This window comes from Misgurnus anguillicaudatus, chromosome 22 (genome assembly GCF_027580225.2).
Source record: "Misgurnus anguillicaudatus chromosome 22, ASM2758022v2, whole genome shotgun sequence".
Lineage (NCBI taxonomy): Eukaryota > Metazoa > Chordata > Actinopteri > Cypriniformes > Cobitidae > Misgurnus > Misgurnus anguillicaudatus.
In genome coordinates, this window is record NC_073358.2 from 51,189,529 (window position 1) to 51,206,232 (window position 16,704).

At 37.9% G+C, this 16,704-nt stretch overlaps 4 protein-coding genes across 21 annotated transcripts in view; 3 read left to right on the top strand and 1 right to left on the bottom strand.

Moving 5' to 3' along the window:
• golga2 (golgin A2) overlaps positions 1-606 on the bottom strand; it is a 31,695-nt gene extending 31,089 nt beyond the window's left edge. For all 9 annotated transcript variants that reach the window (XM_055198293.2, XM_055198288.2, XM_055198291.2 and 6 more), the window contains exon 1: positions 451-606. In XM_055198293.2, coding sequence (XP_055054268.2) covers positions 451-498 — 48 coding nt within the window. In that variant the 5' untranslated portion in view covers positions 499-606. The remainder of the gene's footprint in view (positions 1-450) is intronic.
• Positions 607-1,742: 1,136 nt separating this feature from the next.
• LOC129439572 (HAUS augmin-like complex subunit 4) overlaps positions 1,743-16,704 on the top strand; it is a 40,152-nt gene continuing 25,190 nt past the window's right edge. The window contains exon 1 of the mRNA XM_073860447.1: positions 1,743-1,989. The gene's annotated coding sequence lies outside the window, so the exon portion shown is untranslated. The remainder of the gene's footprint in view (positions 1,990-16,704) is intronic.
• LOC129439573 (HAUS augmin-like complex subunit 4) lies at positions 1,894-6,232 on the top strand. The gene is made up of 10 exons (XM_073860448.1): positions 1,894-2,033; positions 2,144-2,219; positions 2,315-2,454; positions 3,283-3,411; positions 3,618-3,758; positions 4,413-4,509; positions 4,619-4,764; positions 4,847-4,977; positions 5,056-5,124; positions 5,933-6,232. Exons 2-10 carry the CDS (start codon positions 2,153-2,155, stop codon positions 6,105-6,107), a joined length of 1,095 nt encoding a protein of 364 aa, XP_073716549.1. The 5' UTR covers positions 1,894-2,033; positions 2,144-2,152; the 3' UTR covers positions 6,108-6,232.
• Positions 7,123-16,704, top strand: part of LOC129416444 (uncharacterized) — a 49,132-nt gene continuing 39,550 nt past the window's right edge. For 9 of the 10 annotated variants that reach the window (XR_012365196.1, XR_012365192.1, XR_012365195.1 and 6 more), the window contains exons 1-11: positions 7,123-7,288; positions 12,477-12,771; positions 13,135-13,258; positions 13,385-13,509; positions 13,597-13,641; positions 13,936-14,059; positions 14,186-14,310; positions 14,402-14,502; positions 14,659-14,759; positions 14,904-15,056; positions 15,344-16,645. Coding sequence is in view for 4 of the 10 variants with exons in the window: in XM_073860441.1 (XP_073716542.1) it covers positions 7,232-7,288; positions 12,477-12,771; positions 13,135-13,258; positions 13,385-13,509; positions 13,597-13,641; positions 13,936-14,059; positions 14,186-14,310; positions 14,402-14,502; positions 14,659-14,759; positions 14,904-15,056; positions 15,344-16,645 (2,552 nt within the window). In the remaining 6 variants the exon portion in view is untranslated. The remainder of the gene's footprint in view (positions 7,289-12,476; positions 12,772-13,134; positions 13,259-13,384; positions 13,510-13,596; positions 13,642-13,935; positions 14,060-14,185; positions 14,311-14,401; positions 14,503-14,658; positions 14,760-14,903; positions 15,057-15,343; positions 16,646-16,704) is intronic. The other variant, XM_073860442.1, reaches the window with a different exon arrangement.

Consider the following 16,704-nt stretch of genomic DNA (forward strand, 5'->3'; position numbering starts at 1 on the left):
ATCAAATAACTGACCAGTATATTTTGTTACATTACATACGTTGATTTTTATTTATTTTAAGTTGATTAAAACTGACGCCAAAGACATGCTAATAACATTAGCATGCTAAGCTAACTGTCACCCGTCCACTCACAGGCACTAATAAACATCAGATCACATTTCCGACATGTAATAATTATTAAAAACACAACTTTCCGATAAGAATACAGGGACAGATTCTGTTTTAATGAGTTTATATTGACTGAGACGCGCAGGCTCAATTTAATCCACGAGTTTTCCTGAACGCCGCGCCCGGCTAGGAAGTGCTGGCAACCGGATACAGGCTCACAGAGGGGCCGGTAGACGTGGAATGTCACGATGACATATAAAGCGCAAACGCTCCAACGGCATTTATTCACAATAAATAGTTATTGAAGAAACAATTACTAAAAGAAAGATGTGTAAATGTACCTTTTTCTTGGCTGCAGCGAGTTTGATTTGCCTGCTCTGGTCAGCCATCCTCTCGCGCAGCTGAGCGAACGGCACCACCACGTCATCAGATGATCTGAACTCGCGTGTGCGCTCGTGCGACCGTGCAGGTTTGCCAAATATTTTCAAAATATCTTGTAGTAAAAAAAAGTAAAACATCCTCCTTGGTACTTTTGAGAGATATTTGGCCAATTCCTCACGAAATAAATAAATAAACCACTCAGTCAAGACATGCATTGATTAAAAGACAGTTTCACTTTTTTATATATAATTTAATATATTTTATATACTTTTATCATTTAGTACAAATTTCATATTAAAGTTCACTGCACTGTCATCCAGAATTATAATAAATTATTGATGTTTAATCTTAAAATACAAAATTTTTATGAGCAAGCCTGGAAACTGTGCTTTGTGCTACATTTTTCTCCTCACAGAAATTTTTTTTTTTAAATAACGATTTAATAAATTAATAAAATATACTCATTAAATTCCTTTTTTGTCGAGGTTTAATTTTCCTATAAAATTTAAATAATTTTCTGCAGTAATCAAAGCCATTTCTTCTGGGCTTATTAACTAAATGAGCAGCATTATGTAATGTCAATAATAAAGATTGTAATTTCCTTATAATTGGTAAAAACATTTGTAATAAAAATGTACTAATTAAGGGACGGTTTTGTCCCCTTCTGACATGACAAGGGGAGCCAAATTTCAATAACCTATTTTTTCACATGCTTGCAGAGAATAGTTTACCAAAACTAAGTTACTGTGTTGTTCTTTTAAACATTTTCTAGGTTGATAGAAGCACTGGGGACCCAATTATAGCACTTAAACATGAAAAAGTCAGATTTTCATGATATGTCCCCTTTAAGAGAAAGTACTCTTTTAATGAAGTCTCTTAATGTTGTGAAAAATGTCAAAGGTACATTATATTGTAAACTACTACCCGTCCGTATTTGGCTTTTTGTGCATGTCTTCAGTTTATTTAATTTTTATTCCTTCAACTTTTTGGAGTTTCTGTCTTTGATGCCTGTTTTCCCGTAATGGTGTTTATTTATTTTCTAATAAAAAACTGTCTGAACATGTATCACTTGTCTTACCATAGTTTTTACTATATACACCATAGTACTAAAGGAAGAACTAAATGAATTGAAAGTTTAATTAGCAATTAAATATTTATTTCAGAGTGCACAGAAATAATTTGTATACCGTATATTATTAAAGTATTTGAAAGATACACTTTGATACACAGAATGTGAGGGATTTATTCAATTAGATTTCCTTTTTTGTTTTTTGTAGATTGTAGTATTTTCCTTTCCAACATCCTAGGTATTTACACTTCACCCCAGTAGGTGGCGGAAATACACCAAAAGCTGGTTTGCCAAGCGCTGTTAAATATAAATGAAGAAGAACATTGGACCAATCATCAGGCTGAATATCACGCATGCGCAGCGGATCACTCAAACGTCCTGGCGGTAAAAACGAAGAGCGAATGTCAATAAACAAAATCAGCTACTGTACCTCAGTAGTTGAGAATTTAATAAGAGTGACACGCCAATCATCAAGGTAAAAAACATTTAAAAAATAATTTAAGATAATAGATTCATTTAAAATGTTATATTACAACGGAATACATTTATCTTTTTTTATATTGTGCTAATGTTTCTTTTTACACGATACCGTCATGTCTCATAGCAGCGATTCAGTGCTGTTCTCCACTCTGGGTAAAGGAGACAGCTTACATCAAGAAGGTTTGAGTTTACCATGTTTTACTGTGTTATGTCATGCATTGACCACTATTGTTAATTTAAATGTAACTCTTATATCATGTGTGTTGTGTCTGTAGTTTTAGCAGCATTCCCTCTGTGTCAGATGACAGAAGAGGATTTGATCCAGAATCCTTTGCTGTGTAAATTACTAGCCACTCTGTCCCAGCATGTAGACCGAACTGGACTCACGCAGCACCTGAAGAAAGATCTTGAGAAGGTCAGACCCCAATAAATGCATTCATACTTTATAAGCAGTAAATGAAAGTGTGTACCATCTCTGAAACAGGAGATATTTGGGAAAAATCGGTACGGATTGGCAAACCTAATTCCACTTTGTTCTTCTATCAATGTCATGTTTATATTTTGATGCTGTATTAAATGATCATTTTTGTTTCTCTGTGCAGTTTATTCCAACTTCTGAATTTTCAAAAGCATATATTTTGTGTCCTCTTATTTTTATTACATTTATGCTTTTGACAGATGCTTTTATCCAAAGTGACTTACATCTCAAGCAGTGGCGGCCGGTGACTTCTCTTCTGAGGGGCGCAAACTCAAAACGTGTGTTTGGAGTGTCGCGTGTGCGTCTTGTCAAAATACGTGCCTGCTTCACACGTGTCGAAGCGGTTTGTGATAAAAGAGACGCTCACATTCACGAAATACTTGCAAAACCCTCACTTAACACTAAACTCTGATTACACAAGAGATTATTCAAGTATTTGGCAAATACGAGCTTCTCTTTTATCATAAACTCTTTAGACGCGTGTGCGGCAGGCACTTATTTTGACAAGACGTATGATGCACATGGTTAACATGATGGGCCCAACACATATTTTGAAATGACGAACCACAAACATGACGGGCTAAATACATGTTGTGATGAGCTTCGCATTGTTCGCCCTCAAAAAAAAGTCACCGGCCGCCACTGATCTCAAGGTATACATTTTTATCACTAAGTGTGTTTCCTGTGTTCGAACACGTGACCTTTTGCACTACTAACGCTGAGCTATGTAGCTTCTCAATAAATCTGAGCTCATAAACCCTGCAGGCTGAGCGTGAGGTGCACACCCAGAGGTTGGGTTGGCTTCATGTGGAGAGCGTTTACAGAGTTCTGCAGGAGATCCTTCAGGAGAATCGCTTCAGTAGAAACTCCAGCACTCCACCAGAGGAAGAGAAGGTGAGATGAACCATAAAAAAATACTGCTGTACAAGAGAATAAAGAAATTTGTCAAAGAATATTAATGTTTACTATGTTATTCTGCAACACACACCATATATTAGTAGTGTTAGTAGTACAATGCTCATAATCTGTTAAAGCTCATGATTTGTACATAAATTAGTATATTGTCTATTTTGCATGATGTGTGTGTTTATTTTCTGCAGTTTTACAGCACATTGGAACAGTGTATGTTGGTGGGGCAATGCAGCAGACTTTTGAACAGCAGCTCAGATATCATTGAAGATCTCAGTACAGTTTTGGCACTTTCTGTGGACAGATTGAAAAGACAATTACCTGATGAACAGGTACAATCACATCACAAACACCTAGTGGATAGAATTAAAAATATAAAAGTATTCAGATTTCATACAATAATCTTTAAAGATAACGAAGTTCAAGTTTAGTCAGCTCTACTAACACATAAATGTCTATTACCACAGAATCATTGTATATGTATAGGTTGATAAAGCTTATGTTGAAACAGAAACATTCCCTTAAAGTGGTCATATGACTAGGGCTACATAAAAACGAATCATTTGCAGAATAAAAGTTTTTGTTTAGATCATATATGTATGTGTATAATATAGATACATATGCATGTATATACTTAAAAAGTATTTACATGTGTATACGTTTTATATTTATATATAATGTAATGATATGTAAATATGAATACTTAATATATACACACACACACACACATGTGTTTCTTAAAATTATACATGCATGTTTGTGTATTTATGTATCCATAATTATTATATATACATATTATTAGGAAGGCGTGAATGAGCCTTTACTTTTAGAAAAAATATCTCTAGAGGTTTGAGACTCTCCAGATCTTCTATATGCACGAACAGCTTTTAACACTCCGAAGACAAAGGAAAACATATAGCCCCTTTACTGGGTTATGAATGCACTGTGTCATATTTAAAGCTTTTCTTGAATATTTCTACTTTCAGGAGATTTTACAAATGAAGCAAAGGTTGCCATCAGAACTGCTGAAGCATCTCAAGAAGAAAACCATCAACATACTGTCATACTATCAGCCTGACTGCGGTAAACACATCTTCTTTTCACCCTATTTTGTATTTTATTTGTGTAATGTCTCTTATAATTGTTTGATGTAATGCTAAATAGGAAGACAAATTAATTTCTCATCTCTCAGAGAATGAAAGCGAAGGTCTCAGAAATGTAAAGCTTTCCAAACTTCCTGTGCTGTTGGATAGTAAACAGAAGAAAGCGAAGAGTCTCAGTGAGAAGAACCGAGAGAACATCACATTACTACAACGACAGACTCATGCTTACCTCTCCGTCAGTACATACAGCACATCTGTGTATCTAGTCTGAGGATCTTGTTGCAGTAAAAGTGATTTATCACGGTTTGCTTTGACAGGAGCTGCTGAAATGTATGAAGATCCTGCAGTGTCTCATCCTGGATCTCCGACTGAAAGCTCAGAAAGAACTGGATAGAAAAAAGATTGAGTACTTTGAAGCCAAATGTGAGATTGGTTTGCAGAAGATAAGGTATGATTGTATTTGCTTTGGTTTAATATTTATTGGTGTAGTTTTGGTATCGCTGTAATGATGAGATTCCTCCTCTAGGGCAGAGATGCTTGAAGTTCAACTTGACACCTACACAAGAGACAAGATCGCTGCTCATAAAAGAATTACGTGAGTCACACCGGCATGTATTGCCATATCTACTTCCTTAAATCTAACACCGTAATTTAATGTAAGTAGGTCTATAGCAATAATAGAAAATGAAAGGTTATTGAAATACACTCACCTAAAGGATTATTAGGAACACCATACTAATACTGTGTTTAACCCTGTTTCTACGTGGCATTGATTCAACAAGGTGCTAAAAGCATTCTTTAGAAATGTTGGCCCATATTGATATAGGATAGCATCTTGCAGTTGATGAAGATTTGTGGGATGCACATCCAGGGCATGAAGTTCCACCACATCCCAAAGATGCTCTATTGGGTTGAGATCTGGTGACTGTGGGGACCATTTTAGTACAGTGAACTCATTGTCATGTTCAGGAAACCAATTTGAAATGATTCCAGCTTTGTGACATGGTGCATTATCCTGATAGAAGTAGCCATCAGAGTGGTCATAAAGAGATGGACAGGGTCAGAAACAATGCTCAGGTAGGCCGTGGCATTTATACGATGTCCAATTAGCAATAAGGGGCCTAAAGTGTGCCAAGAAAACATCCCCTATAAATTGCATTAATGAGAAATTGAACAGGTGTTCCTAATAATCCTTTAGGTGAGTATACATAGAGATGCATGCACTGTGGGTTTGGATAAAAGCTGGACTTATAAATGTTAATGTTATAGATAGTAATGGCAAATCTTTTTGTCTTTAACTGGTACAGATTTGTGTTTGTGTTCTCTGTATGAGGAGCTGGTTCAATTAAGTCTTTACACTTGTTCTGAAACCAGAGATGTCATGAATTTATTATTGTGTTCAGAGAGAAACTGAATGCAGAGCTGAAATCTTCTGAGATGGAGAAACAGACGGTGGAGTCCAAGCTTGCATCCTTTGAGATCTATGGGAAGGATTTTGAGACTCTGGCTGAGGAATACTCACGGCTCCAACAGGAGATCGCCACCAAATCCTGGGCACTGAAAGAATTTACCACATAAATGCAGGACGTCACGTTTCTTTAGATTATAAAGTTGTTAATAAGTTTGGTTAGCATGATCTGTGTGATCTGCAGGCTTTCCTTCACATCAGAGCAGCAATTAAATAAACAAGAAGAGAAAAGTGATTTACATTGTAGCATTATTTTTGTGCTCCTTTTTTTGCCAACGTAAACTGTCCCAAATCCATATAAGCTACATGTTTCTGCTGCAGCACTTTGAATTTAGGTGTGTAAGTGTGTATTAGTTAACTGTTAACGGTTTGCAAAATATAACAAATACACAAAATAACGTTGTTTCTTAACAATGAAATAGGTGCCCTTAAGTCATTAAATGATAGACAATGACTTTACGCCACCTACTGGTTAGTCTGATAAACTGTAGGCAGCCTCCTATTTTGACAGCTTTGTGTCATTTTGTCTCCTGTTTAGTGAGCTTGATTAGGATACATGTTACAATCGTTAACTGGTGTTTCGATCTTTGAGCATTTTCTGAAAAACTACAAACCTTAACTAAAACCTCTGCAGCTCTTAGAGCTTATGGTCTGTGGTACCTCACATCATCATCATCTGGGCAGACGCACATTTTACCAACGCAAAACAACCAAACTTCTTTTTTGGGGGCGGATTCTTATTTTGATTTTATGGCATCTAACTTATGGGTTGTGAACCAAACCAATCAAACTGAATCATTGTAATCGTTTTATCATTGGTCATTACTTCCATTCATCATAACTTTGTTGACTAGGCATTGGCTGGCTTTATTTTTGCTTCATCCAATCAAAACCTAAGGTGCACAAACTGACACCTTACTTACCCAATGATGCACTCCCTGGGCATTCTCAAACCTACTCTGATTGGACAAAACAGAAAAAAAGTATCTACTGGTACAGGAAGACTTTTCAGTGATAAGAATATTGAAAATAAACATGATCGATCATACTAAGTATTGCGAGGGAACGCAATAGTTTGGTCTAAAAATTATTTACCAACTTGACCCTTCCAGGGCTCCGTACTAACCGGAAGCGCGGAGGTAAACAAAGGAAATCTTTCGGGATTTTCTCCCACTTTTCGTTGTTTTGGATTAAAATGTGGGATGCATTTTGAAGAGTGGACCCTTATGTTGCAATGTATGCAGTGTTTTTTGGATTTGTACGAAATGATCAGAACCAAATGAGATGTTATGTAAGTAACTTAATGTCATTCATATTAATATGCGGTCAGTCTGTATAATTTAATCCACTCCAGTGTATTGATTGCAAAAACAAGATCAGAACATGTCATACAGAAATCCATAGAAACGCCCTTAGGGCCCGCCCACAGGCCGGTGCTGGTTACGTCAAAGTTAAATTATTGTGAATGAATAGTTTCAGTTTAACTCTTTGTGCTGTGAGATTTTATCTAAAGATTTTTAAAGTTCTGACACATGGATTGGTGTTTCCAGGCTAATAAGACCCGGCTATCCACTGACTCTACAAACACTCCGGGCATGAGATCAAATCTGAAAGCGAGTGTGTCTCACTTTTGTTGTTTTAAGTGTTATTTGCAGTTTTAATAGATAAGCTTTATCTTTATTTAAAGTTTGCGTTTGCATACGCCACCATTTTAGGAATAGGTTGAAGCATAGATATGTATATAAAGGCTAGATGGCTCGTCCGCGCTGCTGGCCAATTGAGTGCAACGTCCGCATTTTGGCGGCCATCTTACGACAGGGCGCTCGCTCACTCGTAGCATTGAGTTTTAATGATGCAGGTACTTTTAAATGACCATAACTTGCTTAATTTTTTACCGATTTTCAAACGGTTTGGTTTGTTATAAACGTCAAAGATGTACCTATGACACTGCATACCTATACTAAAAATAAAAAATAAATTCATGAAACATGTTAAAGCATCCAGAATTATAGCCACGTTAATAACGTTTGTAAAAACCCAAACCGTTTGAAAATCGGTAGAAAATTGAGCAAGTTATGGTCATTTAAAAGTACCTGCACCATTAAACTCAATGCTACGAGTGAGCGAGCGCCCTGTCGTAAGATGGCCGCCAGGTGATGCCGTTAGGGACTCCGCCTGTATCGCGAGAAAATGACGTACACGACGCACTCAAATAAATCTTGACAAAAATTCACAAATTACATCAACATCAATAATTGTCATTAGACTTGCTGATATAACTAACTAAGATCAAGCTGGATTTGTAAATCTGTGGAAAAACCATGTAGGACAAGGCCTATTATATGTTAATGTGCGTCAAAATTATATGTCAATTATTTATTTAACTACTTCTTATTAATTATGCAACTTAAACTTGAAACAGATGCTACTGAAAAGCTATTGAAAAACTAAATGTATAAAGCACATCGTTAATAAACGTTTAAATATTTTTTTTATATTATATTATATATATATATATATATATATATATATATATATATATATATATATATATATATATATATATATATATATATATATATATATATATATATATATATAATACCAGGGGCGCCGTTTGGGGGGGTTCAGAGTATGCCAGGCATATGGGCCCATAAGTACGCTAGGGGGCCCCATCGTCATCACTTTTCAGTTTTTTTTTATTGTACACGTTTAATTATTAACACTAGTAAAATGTAAAGTAAATTAATATAAAACTACCGTGAATGACTTTGTGTTGAGTAAAATTGAGACACTTTAAAAAAAACAGCGTGCAATCATGACCTAGTAGATGCAATTACATATTTGGCGGTTCTGGTGGTTTTTAATTTGATTTTGCGGATATGGATATAGGTGAGTAGACAACATTTTTGTTTGGGATCAGTTTGGCGGGTTTGCTATGCAAAGTTACCACAAATAGTCGACAGCCCTACAGTCTGGCATTTCAAGGTAAGATCTCACATGCCACTAAAAGCGTTCTGATCCGTAAACTGTATGTTTCATGAAAAATGAAAAATATTTGTGATAATACAAAAGGACAGCAAGAGCTTTATTTAAGGAAATATTAGCATAGCGACTGCTGACAACTATTGCATTTCTAAGACGGACAATAACTTAATAGGCGGAGTTAAAATATTATTTTCTAAATAAACATGAAATAGGAGAATAGTCTAAGCCATAATTGAGTTAAATTTTAAATGACTAAGAGCTGGTTTTAATGTGACAGCGCATCATTTTCAAAGTGAAAGGGATTCATTTTTATTCAGGGTTGCAACGGAGGTTTTGCCCAAAAATTGTAAACTTGCAGCTATTATAAACGCTATATCAGATTGTTTTTTACATGCATCCTAATAGAGAATGTCCGTTTTATATTTATGTTTGAGTATTGTTGTGTTTAAATATTGTTGTAATGTTGTTAATGTCTTGTTTTAATTTAATTCGATTATTAAGACTCTAATTTTAAACGCCATATATTGGGCGTTGTAATGGATTGAAGGCTAATATGACGTTACAAATGGACTCGGTCATTTCCGACTTTAAATTAAGTTTTGTTTGCTTCAAATGTTTGCTTCAAATGAATTTTGTTTAATATAGTTTGTCTCTTAATTTTAATCAATGTTTTGTTGATAAGTGTTGTGAATCTTAAAGAAAAAGAACATAAAAAAGAACACCGTGCATTTCATTACGTAACAAATATTAACTACTGCAATATAGCCTACTACCAAATGCCAAAACATGCAGTATTATCTTTGTAATGATAGTTGTTGGATGTGCAAAATCATATTAGCCTTCAGTGCACAGAAATAAATTTGCATGCCCATCAGCAGCACATTTGATTGCGGCATTTTTTTACTTCAAAAATCAACGTCATATTTAAAACTTTAGCCGATTGTGCTTTTTGCAATTTCTGTGTCACTGGCGAAGGGCGTGCGCGGGCGAAGCGCACACTCTTAAAGATCAACGTAATATTAATTTTAATTTTGCCGGCTACGCTTTTTGTCATGAGCGGAGGACGGAACACACACACAGAGAACAGCGACATAAAGAGAATATAAGGTATTTGGTGTTTTTCTGACGAATACAGTCAGTTTGTAAGAATATTTTTAAATGAACTATAAGATCATCAATATGAACTCTGAAGAATGAACTATTAGGCTAAACATAATTGTACACATTTCGCTTCTAAAACCGCACAGAAAACTCGACTGCCGCGACTTTCAAAGCACTTTCCATAGATTTCCATAGTTCAGAAATTCATCTCCATGCATTATTCTTTTTTTAGTGATCTATTTAAAATCACGTGAATGTTTTCTGCCTTACCAGATTAAAATGGTAGGCTATTTGTTTTTCAAATAAATCTTTTTATTTTGCTTCATGAATTTATTTTTAGTGCAAATGCGACCTGTAAATTTAAATAAACGCACTCAACTGAGTAATTTTATATAGCTACACATTATGGTATGAAAATCAAACAATCCTCTAAAGGAAGGGGCCCAAAATTCTGTCTTGCATACCCCCCTTGAAACTGTTCATTGCGCCCCTGTATAATACATATTAATGTATCTAATGATATTTATTAAATCATTAACTGGCACATCATCTCCAGCCTTTTGCCCGTAGCTTTTGCCACGTAACCTACGTCATAACAGTGACGTCTAACTGCCTGAGTGTGTGCCCAACTAGGTCCGCTTTTATGCAAATACCTTTTGCTCCCGCTCTCGCATTTCTGATTGGTTCACAAGCTATGGCGTCACTTAATTCTGCAGGCACCTATGTGAGACTGCTATAATGTCTGTTCAGGAGACAATATCGCAACAAACTTACTCAATTTCTTAAGGATTATGTTTTGTACGAGGAATAGTGATCTGAAATGAAATTTACCAAAAAATAATATTAAGGATTTTTTGCCCATTTTGCCTTTTTATTTTAACATTGATAGAGGAGAGGACAGGGAGGAGAGAGGGGTATGGAAACGGCAAATGACCACCACGAGCCGGGAATCAAACTCGGGTGGCTGAAAGTGCAAAAGCACCACATGTAGGAGCGCTGACCATTAATAACTTTACACAATCTGCTCCGACGGATATAAAAAAAAGAATGTGCGCTTCATTTATTTATTTACTATGTATGATGATGATGAATTTCATTAATGTTCTTATTATCATTTCTATTATTTTATTAGTATATTATTTTCTTTTGTGGTTTTAATCTTAATTCGTTCATTATTCATATATTAAGTGTGGTTTGTAGAGTTTAAAATATGTAAATATAAATGTATTTATTTTTTTCTTTTTTAAAAATATAAATTCAAATGTATGTACTCATTGATTCTGTTCATGCGATTTTTGTGTTGTTTTTTTATCTTTTTGTGTGCGCTGTGTATTATCACAAAAGAAAAAAATGTTTAACAATGTTAATTTGTGTAAAGTTTTTATTTAATGAGTTGAATCGAAAGCCATAATAAACAAGCATTAAATGATGTTGTAATGTACATATTATTACAAGTCATCTACAACACTTATGCAATTATTTAAATTCATAGCTGGTGACAATTTTACATACATTTTAATTATTCGTCTTAAAAGCTCAGACTAAAATGTTTCTGGAAAAAATCTAAATAAATAGACAACGATCCCCGTTTAAATCTTTAAATATTTATTTCCTTGAACCTTAATTAATTTCGAAACATTGTAAACGGATTTGTCTATGATAAAAAAAACAAATGTTGATGTCTAACACAGCTTGTTATGAATGAAATACCAAATAATCTGTTCATAGACGGACATTTGCCTTAAAAGACATTTAAACTCATAAGAATCCAATTTCTATTGAAAGTTAAAACCAAGCACACTAATTAATAATAAACATCAATTTTCCGAACAAAATATATGGCGATTTATTTATTGAAGTCAACACAAATAAGAAGCAGTCCAATAATACTGAAATTGCGTGTAAATATTAAACATGTAAATAAGATAATATTTTAAAAGATGTGAGCTTTTACTTTACAAATGTTACAACAAAATATCTGAAGGGCGCTGTATGAAAAATATTACTTCTTAAATTTCTATGTTTACTAAACAGCATTGGACTGAAGGGAATTTTAGACTTTATCTGAAATAGAAAAGATAGACAATTCCCGATAAAAAAAAATTATATTTGTAAAGCAATTATAACAAATACAAGGAAAATATACATATTAATATAATATGTTTATTGGTTGTCATGGTTTTACTACAGTTTACAGTGGATTATTACGTCAGGTTTCAGAGGCTATAAAACCCAGCTCGCCCTTCCTTCATTGTTTTGTGGGTTACAGTTCGGCGTGTTTTGGTACTTGCAGTCCAAGGCGATTTACAATGTTGTTTCTTGTGTTTGTGTTTTTGTTTCTTGTTTGTCTTTGTTTGTTTGTTTTCCGTTTGACGATGGATTTCTTAAAGGATCCCATCGTCTTTTTTCGAAGACGGGGGCGCTTTTCTCTGGACAAGTTTCTTTCTGGATTGGACAACGGGTCGACTCTCTTGTTTATCAAGAAGAATCGGCCCGTGGTTACAATCCGAAGGGATTTGTCCGCTCATGAGCTCACCGTGCCCTCCGTCCCGGAGTCCCAGGAGGAGGCGCTCGGTGAACCGTGCGGTCAGCGGGAGAGAGAGACTGAGGATGCTGAGCCTCAGAGCTCGGTAAACGGAGCCGCCGCTCCTCAGACTCCTGCGGTCCAGACAGCAGAGGAAGCCTGTAAGTTCAAACATTGTCACCTGTAATCTGTAGAAGTCCAACAATATCTGTGACTGATGTTTATAACACTGAGTGAAATGTGTGAGATAGAGACAACTTTAGCAAGAGGACGTTTTAATGATTAATACTACTCTCTTGTGAAAACTGATTATTATTTTTTGCAGTTAATGTGTAGTTGATGTGGTTTTTGGTGGATTTATTAACAATAAATGAACATTTTCTGAAAATAATAATTATATGAAGCTTCGAAGTGTTTTTGCTGTCCTTCACCATATGACACTGAATCTCAAATTGACAATCCTGGACGATATGCTGGATTAAAGGATGATCCTTAATTCTTATCTGTTTTTTTTTCACTTATAGGTCCAGATGAGAAGACCATGATTGAGGATGAAGACTTTGAGGAGGAGGGATCAGAGTCTTCATCCCTTCATGAGCCTTCTTCCGTGTCTGGTTCAGGCTCTGACTCCAGCTCCCTTAGCAAAGGGTAACATAAGACTTACACAGCATAAAAACTCTTTCTGTACTCATGTGTCTTATATCAGAGCTGTCCATTTGCAAGATTTTAGCTCTAATTTACTGACTTGTTGTTTTGATATATCTGTCGGATCAGGAGTTCCTCTGTTGTTGCTGACCGTAGTGGGGACGAGCCACCAGCCATCCAACCAGCAGCTTGTCTGCCGTGGATCGGTCGGGTGGTCTCGAGAGCTGACCTTAAGCCCCCAGCTCCCAGGAAAGGTGTGGATGCAGTTGATTTAGTATATTTGTGAAAATCATTTTGATGTCATCAAGTTGTTTCATTTAACCTCTTTGATTTGTTCTCAGACGGACCTCCTTCAGCTCCTGCGGTGGTGACAGCAGAGGAAGCCTGTAAGTTCAAACATTGTCACCTGTAATCTGTAGAAGTCCAACAATATCTGTGACTGATGAGTATGAAAAAACACTGAGTGAAATGTGTGAGATAGAGACACTTTTAGCCAAAGGACTTTTTAATGATTAATGCTATTCCCGTATGAAAACTGATCATTATTTTTTGCAGTTAATGTGTAGTAGATGTGGTTTTTCATGGATTGATTAACAATAAATGAACATTTTCTAAAAACAGAAGATATGCTGGATTAAAGGATGATCCTTGATTCTTATCTGTTTTTTTTTCACTTATAGGTCCAGATGAGAAGGCCATGATTGAGGATGAAGACTTTGAAGAGGAGGCATCAGAGTCTTCATCCCTTCATGAGCCTTCTTCCGTGTCTGGTTCAGGCTCTGACTCCAGCTCCCTTAGCAAAGGGTAACATAAGACTTACACAGCATAAAAACTCTTTTTGTACTCATGTGTCTTATATCAGAGCTGTCCATTTGCAAGATTTTAGCTCTAATTTACTGACTTATTGTTTTGATATTTTTGTCGGATCAGGAGTTCCTCTGTTGTTGCTGACCGTAGTGGGGACGAGCCACTCGCCATCCAACCAGCAGCATGTCTGCCGTGGATCGGTCGGGTGGTCTCGAGAGCTGACCTTAAGCCACCAGCTCCCAGGAAAGGTGTGGATGCACTTGATTTAGTATATTTGTGAAAATCATTTTGATGTCATCAAGTTGTTTCATTTAACCTCTTTGCTTTGTTCTCAAAAAGGTTTTCCGCAGTGGAGTGATCTGTGGTACAGGGTGGACCTCAACGGATCCCGTGACAAGTCCACACCACCATCCTCCACAAAGGCAGCTGGCACACATCAGGTGAGATTCTGTCTGCTTGTGTCATCTTCAGAGAGTTTTTATAGAGAATCTAGAGGAATTATGTAATCACAAAAGTAAAACATCACATTGCAATACCAGCCAGAGTGTTTAACAGTAACTTACACATAACCTAACTGATGATGATGTGATTTCTAGGAGAATAGCACAGAGACTAAAGATCTCAAGGCGAGGGCGGAGATTTTAGTCTCTGAATTGGTCCGTTTCTCCGGATGTGGTTTTGTTTCTGCAGAATTCCGGTAAGGAGTCACAGATCTTCGGTTGTTTTGTTGCAGTAACATTTTTGTGTTTTGACTTTCATCAATTAATTCACGCTGATCAGATGTCTAATTAATTGTTAGGGAGCCGAGATATTTTACAAAGATACATTTTCTCCCATGCAGATTTAAGTTAGGGCAAATGTTGGTGAGCTTTGCCCTGACCTCTGAGGCGGCATGCACTCTCGCGAGGGAGACATTGGACCGGGAAATGCTCCGTCTGCGTAGAGAAGAGAGTTCGCCCCAGACATTGATTTACCTTTACAGGTTCATAAAGAGGTATGAAGATTTTTCTCCTGCCACATCTGTCAAGAATGTTTTTCAGTTGGCAAACAATGATGATAACAAAAGTGAACCAGTACATTAGAAGTCATACAATTCAGACTGATGCCGCGCATAAAGAGAATCTTATTAATGTATTCAGTTTGTGCAAATGTATTCTTCCATTTGTTATAGGTTTAGTTACAATATGTTAGTTTAGTCTGTAAGCAAAAATAAACAGCAATTTCTTAAGCACTAAAATCATTGCAGAAACAGTACTCACAGTGTTTCATTTGTGTTCCTAGGTTTCCCATGATATTTATTGGTATGAAATGCCAACTCCATCAATGGGTCCTCGAGGATCTTGAAGATCCAGACCTCGTTTCAGAGGATGAGGATGGACCAGCTGAGATCGCTCCTGCTGACGCTCCAGCTGAGGGCCCCCTCTTACCGGCTCCTCTGGCTGTTCCAGAGCCTCCACCAGGTCTCCTCTTTCTCCCGTCACCTGCTCCACAGCCTTCAGTGGAGGTCCTCTCCTCCCGTCCTCCTGCACCTGCTCCACAGCCTTCAGTGGAGGTCCTCTCCTCTCCGGCTCCATTGGCTGTTCCAGAGCCTCCACCAGGCCTCCTCTTCTTCCCGGCACCTTCACCTGCTCTGCAGCCTTCAGTGGAGGTCCTCTCCTCCCGTCCTCCTGCACCTGCTCCACAGCCTTCAGTGGAGGTCCTCTCCTCTCCGGCTCCATTGGCTGTTCCAGAGCCTCCACCAGGCCTCCTCTTCTTCCCGGCACCTTCACCTGCTCTGCAGCCTTCAGTGGAGGTCCTCTCCTTCCGTCCTCCTGCACCTGCTCCACAGCCTTCAGTGGAGGTCCTCTCCTCTCCGGCTCCATTGGCTGTTCCAGAGCCTCCACCAGGCCTCCTCTTCTTCCCGGCACCTTCACCTGCTCTGCAGCCTTCAGTGGAGGTCCTCTCCTCCCGTCCTCCTGCACCTGCTCCACAGCCTTCAGTGGAGGTCCTCTCCTCTCCGGCTCCATTGGCTGTTCCAGAGCCTCCACCAGGCCTCCTCTTCTTCCCGGCACCTTCACCTGCTCCACAGCCTTCAGTGGAGGTCCTCTCCTCTCCGGCTCCATTGGCTGTTCCAGAGCCTCCACCAGGTCTCCTCTACTCCCCTCCACCTGCACCTGCTCCACAGGCTTCAGTGGAGGTCCTCTCCTCCCGTCCTCCTGCACCTGCTCCACAGCCTTCAGTGGAGGTCCTCTCCTTCCCGGCTCCTTTGGCTGTTTCAGAGCCTCCACCAGGTCTCCTCTTCTTCCCGGCACCTGCTCCGCAGCCTTCAGTGGAGGTCCTTTACTCCCCTCCTCCTGCACCTGCTCCACAGCCTTCAGTGGAGGTCCTCTCCTTCCCGGCTCCTTTGGCTGTTCCAGAGCCTCCACCAGGTCTCCTCTTCTTCCCGGGATCTGCACCTGCTCCGCAGCCTTCAGTGGAGGTCCTGTCCTTCCCTCCTCCTGCACCTGCTCCACAGCCTTTAGTGGAGGTCCTGTCCTCTCCTCCTTCAGCACCTGCTCCAAAGAGAGCCAGACTGTGTCCATCAATCAGTGGTATTAAAGCTCAGTAAGTTTATCATAGTTTGTCTGTTTAGACTTTACCTTTTTTATTTGCACAAATGTTTA

Bases quoted from the DNA above. Each gene is read 5' to 3' on its own strand.
- LOC129439573 (XM_073860448.1), top strand. From the start codon at position 2,153: ATGTCTCATAGCAGCGATTCAGTGCTGTTCTCCACTCTGGGTAAAGGA. The intron at 3,412-3,617 runs GTGAGATGAACC...TATTTTCTGCAG, and splicing joins CTCCACCAGAGGAAGAGAAG to TTTTACAGCACATTGGAACA. The intron at 4,510-4,618 runs GTAAACACATCT...CTCATCTCTCAG, and splicing joins ATACTATCAGCCTGACTGCG to AGAATGAAAGCGAAGGTCTC.